This window comes from Sinohyriopsis cumingii, chromosome 5 (assembly GCF_028554795.1).
Source record: "Sinohyriopsis cumingii isolate HCF-2022 chromosome 5, ASM2855479v2, whole genome shotgun sequence".
NCBI lineage: Eukaryota > Metazoa > Mollusca > Bivalvia > Unionida > Unionidae > Sinohyriopsis > Sinohyriopsis cumingii.
In genome coordinates, this window is record NC_142965.1 from 112,901,552 (window position 1) to 112,906,838 (window position 5,287).

The 5,287-nt window shown below is 34.7% G+C and overlaps 1 protein-coding gene across 1 annotated transcript; it reads left to right on the forward strand.

Annotated features, from left to right (window-relative positions):
* Window positions 1–2,776: 2,776 nt before the first annotated feature.
* On the forward strand, window positions 2,777–3,892 carry LOC149800006 (thyrotropin-releasing hormone receptor-like). The gene has a single exon (XM_089958328.1). It carries the CDS (start codon window positions 2,777–2,779, stop codon window positions 3,890–3,892), a length of 1,116 nt encoding a protein of 371 aa, XP_089814454.1.
* Window positions 3,893–5,287: the final 1,395 nt, after the last annotated feature.

Here is a 5,287-nt window from a genome sequence, read left to right on the forward strand (position 1 = left end):
TATAATATTCTACAAGCTGATACAGTGCAAAAAAAGGTCCACTACACACATATCGCTACTGATCTTAACTATTACTACCTTGCACGATAAACAATGCTCATCTATAATCAACCACTAGCAATCGTAGCCTGAATAACTTGCAGTATATATGTAATATTTAATGGCACTAATGCTGTCTTAACGATATAAATGTCACACTAATCGCAGCCTATGTAGTCTGGGTGACATTAAGGCAATGGCCGAGTGATCTAAAGCGCTCTCCATTATGGATCTGCTATCTCACCTCTGTCTGCGTGGATTCTAGTCTCGGATTCGGCTAATGTGGGTAGGTGAGAAAGCTTGCCAGTAGCTTCTCGTGGGTTGGTGGTTCTTTCCGGATTTTTCCTGGGTTCTTCCTCCACCATTAATACAGTCTATTGTGTGCTGAAAAATGGCGTTAAACCCTACAACAACTACAACAACTATAACAACATTAAGGCAATCAAGTACACTGTACTGATACTCATATTACTCAGCTACATCTTATTATGCTTTCTTTAGCTTATAATTAAACTTAGATATGTTATATAGGTATATCTGTCTATCTGTATGTCTGCAACTATGTACACACATAGCTTAACACCCATCAGCATAATACTACCAATACAATGCCGATTATTCCCAACAAGGCAACTAAAACAAAGCGAAGAAAAGGTAGGCTCCTCAAACTACAAAATGCAATTACTGACATAGACCGCACTCTTTAACACCTCAAAGATCTTCTCAACTGATGGAGCATTCTTACAGGCACGTACCACGACAACATTATTTGCTTCCATCAATCGCCTCATATGACATGCAGGAGGACGTATTGGGCCTACTTTGCATCCACTATCCCACTTTAGATGGAGGGAAGAGGCAAAATAAGATGAGTAGTTATGATAGTACAGGTGATGCAAAATGATTTTTCCAGTTAAATAGGGATGTATGAACTTGCCCGTCTATATCCTACGTTAATAATAATGATGATAATACTAACAGAAATGACTTAATTATACTAATGATAATAATAATAATAATAATAAAATACAAATAATGATATTTATATTATCAATAATATTAACCGTTGTTTACCAGTCATATATATATATATATATATATATATATATATATATATATATATATAGTTCATCTCTACGAGAGACAGCAGTGTGACTACTGCATATGGTCCAAAGAGGTTTCCTTTTACTTAAGAGATAGAGTGAGGGAATACTTATAACGCCATTAGGGATTTACCTTTTACGGGAAACTATGGGACGTAATACTGTTGATAGCTCGAAGAGGCTCCTTTATATTAGAGACCGTGTTGATTGGTATACAGTGATCTTTTAAGAGATTTTACTGATACAAGAGACGCTGTTTGAGAATAATTTATATAACCTTTAGATATGTCTACTACATTAGAGGCAGTATGGCCGCAAGAGGTTTCCTCTATAGAAGATGCAATTCGTTGAAACATTGATATTATATTGGTTACGTTTGTTTGGTAAACACACAAACAAGCAAGCGCTAGCGCACAAACATTTACAGTTTCATAACATATATTGTGTCCCTAAAAAGTAAGATCCTAAACGTTTGAAAGGCTTGATGATTATATAATATCTTTTATGTTTCGGAGATATTTATCAAAACATTACTCGTCAGTGCTCAAGTTTGTGCCTACTCAACAGTATGACAGAGATAGTTGCACACACCTAATTGTTGATACTGAATCAGTCTTTGTTTGATGGAATATTTGACAGTATACATGCAAGACTGACGAACGATGAAAGGCTAAAACTAACCACCGGGGGAAAAAAAAAACATGCAACTTTTTGTCATAAGAAACCTACGTTTGCAAATTATATACCGTGGCAGTTACAGGCCCGCACCTTAAACCATTTTCGTTAATTTTTGCCACCTTAACGGTCCGACCTGATGTAGGAAAAATGAACTCATTGTGTGTGATTTTAGAATGGGTACCTACATGGGACTATTTCACATAATGGAGTTTGTTAACATATTATTTTTATTGTTGTAAAATGTGTACTCTTGCATACATCGCACACAGAATGTAACAAAGCGTTTTTTCAAGTCTAATTACGAAAACGTTTTATGTTTTCGAATAATATATATATATATATATATATATATATATATATATATATATATATATATATATATATATATATCTTCTTTCCCATTCGCAATAGCTTAAAGGTAATCATTCGCTGATCGCTTAGTTCTCAGCCATTGCATCATTTAGATTTTGTATTCAAAGAGTCTCTTTGTCTAACTTGCGGCCGCGAATTGGTTCATTTTCTAAATTAGATGTCTTTCGTCTTCACAATGAATATGGCAATTGAAAACCATGACTTGTTACTTTTATGGTAGAAAGCTATTTGATGCATGTGGCACAGGAAAAGATTAGCGATTCTTATTGAGGATTGTATTGCACGTCAAATCAACCTATCTTCCTTTGTACAATATAATAGTGTTGACACGTTCAAATCGCACCCAGAAGTTCTGTACGCACAAGGTCTTCCTCCATGTAAAATATGTATAAGTTCGGAATCCAGAATACATCTTATTAATTCATTTCATATTTTGCTATAATAGTTGCGTGAACGAAACTCTCATCTCAATTATATTTTTTTCTTATTGTTATTTTGAGGTAAAATAATGAGGAGTAAATGATAGCAGTTGTTTTCATAGACCACGTTTTATCTGTATTTGGAACATTTCGTTTCAGAGTACGATGGCAAATCATAGTGACAGTACTTTATGGATTGATTTCCCCCAGGACACTACCATTGTGGCACCTGTAGCGACAAATGCATCTCCTGCTCACATCAAGGATGACGTCGGATCTAAATCAATGCTAGACCAAATCGAGAATTATTCTTTTCCATTGATATGCGTTTTCGGACTTCTTGGAAACACCCTTGCGATGATCGTATTTCTTCGTAAACCGCTTCGGACGACGTCATGTAATCTATACTTGGCAGCGAGGTCAGTATCCGACAACGGATTTCTTTTTATCCTCTTCCTCATCTGGATCAGCAAGATACTTCACGTGAACATAATGTTGACAAATGTAATTTGCCATCTTTGTATCTTTTTCACCTATTTTTGCGGTTCTGTGTCTGTGTGGTTGGTGGTGATGGTAACGATAGAAAATTATATTCGAATTTGCCACCCATTTAAAGTAACACTGTTTTGCACTACGAAGAAGGCTAAATTTCTAATCGGCGCATTCTGTGTTGGATCCTTAGCACTGTATCATCTTCCGTTGTGGATACTGAAGACCAACTGCACCCCAAATCCAGAATTTGCTCAAGTCACACAGGCGCTTGTGCTAACTGATTCACTGCTCACCTTAGTGTTACCAACCATTCTCATCTCTGGTTTTACCCTCACAATAACCTATCGTTTAATCAAATCCTTGCGCCTGGAAAAGAAACAAAAATCTTGCAAATGCAGACATAGGAGTCCAAATAACGGTGCCCAACGCAAGGTGACCAAAATGCTCTTTGCTCTAACAGTGATATTTTTGACACTTAACTTTCCAAGTCACGTTATTCGTGCGCGAATACTTATTAATACTTACATGAGGGGCAGTGTCACTTCTCCCGCATTAGACAAATTATTCCAGGGCTTGTTTCAGCTATTATACTATCTGAGTTTTGCTATTAACTTACTTATTTATTTAATATTCGGAAGAAATTTCAGGAGTTGTTTTATAAATTTGCTTTGCAAACGCCGTACATTGGTTGAAAGGGATGATGTAGGCTGCGTACATTTCAGGACTGAGCAAAGGAAGGATTCTCTCACTATTTTAAATAATCAAGCTGTATCTACAAAGCTGCTGTGAAATGATTTCAATGAAAACCAGAAATGATTATGAATGATATGCTAACCAATGGTTCCCCTACTGAATTTTGGTCTCAGCAAACTTGATATTTTCTATCATGCTTCTATTGTGCATGTATATTTGAAAACGCACACACGAGCTCGATTACTTGACTGTAACCTTTATAAAATCCAAATAGTATAAAATGTCAACTCTGATGAAACATTAACAAGTATATATTCGATTCACAAACCAATCGAGCATCTAAACTGTTGTTTTTAAACAAAAAGTTTTCTTCACCTGTAAAATGCTGGATATTCTGATGTCATTATTACATTAGTAACAGTATTGTTTGCGTCGTACTAAGACTTTGTTTTTAAAAGCAATTATACATTTCAAAATTATTTAATATTAATGCATTTGTGGAAAAGATCAGGAAATAAATTTCTTCAAAGTTGTTGAGAAACGTTTCCGGGAAGAATTTTCAAAACATGAGAAATGTGTTTCCGTTCTAAATCGTAAATTCCGTCTGAAACGTCAGTTAGTACTATTGCTGGTTGTTGTTTTGCTCTGTGTTTCTACAATATTTGAATTGTTACATTTGTAAATTAATTATTTAAATCAACGGTACAATGCAGAACGCAGCCAACGATACCAATGTATGTTATGTACCTGTACAGTCTCTGCAGCAAGTCAAGACATTAACAAGTGCAACAAACTCTCAGTCGTACTGGATATCTAATATAAATCTATAAGGTCAGCTTGTGGAATTCAAGTATGAAAGTTTATACCGACGTGCTACAAATGCTCAAAAGATAATTTTTTCTCAAAATTGAAAGGTAAAATATTCATAAGAATATTAGCCGCTTTTCGTTTGGGATAGCATGGATGTGTTTTCGAAAGAAAACCTTGCCGCATTTAGAAATAATATCAAGCTTTAAAGAGCAACCTCCAGTTTTTTGTTTTACATATCATGTTTGTTCAATTTTAAATTACAACATAAAAAGTAGTGTATACATTGTATCCGCTACTACATATGTGGAAAATATACCATCTAATCATTGAAGAACTATTCGGTTCTTGCATGAGAAAGATAAGGCTTAACGTCCTTCACAACAACAAAAATATTCGGAATCAAATACAAAATAAATTAAACTAATGTTTTCAGCAATGTAACTTATTTACAGCTGCACATGTTGAAATTAAAAATAAGCGAGCAAATGTGTTATATGTTGCAAAGGTACGTACGTTGATTTCAAATTGTATATTATATTTTATACGAAATTTATATTTGGGAAAAGTGTGATAGTAAATGAGTTTTTGCAAGCATTTGAATGTATATGTCACAGAATTAGGCAAATAAATAACTTGGCTTTGCCTTAGAACTATTTGACTATTTCTCGTTGTACAAGCGTA

Bases quoted from the DNA above. Each gene is read 5' to 3' on its own strand.
- LOC149800006 (XM_089958328.1), top strand. From the start codon at position 2,777: ATGGCAAATCATAGTGACAGTACTTTATGGATTGATTTCCCCCAGGAC.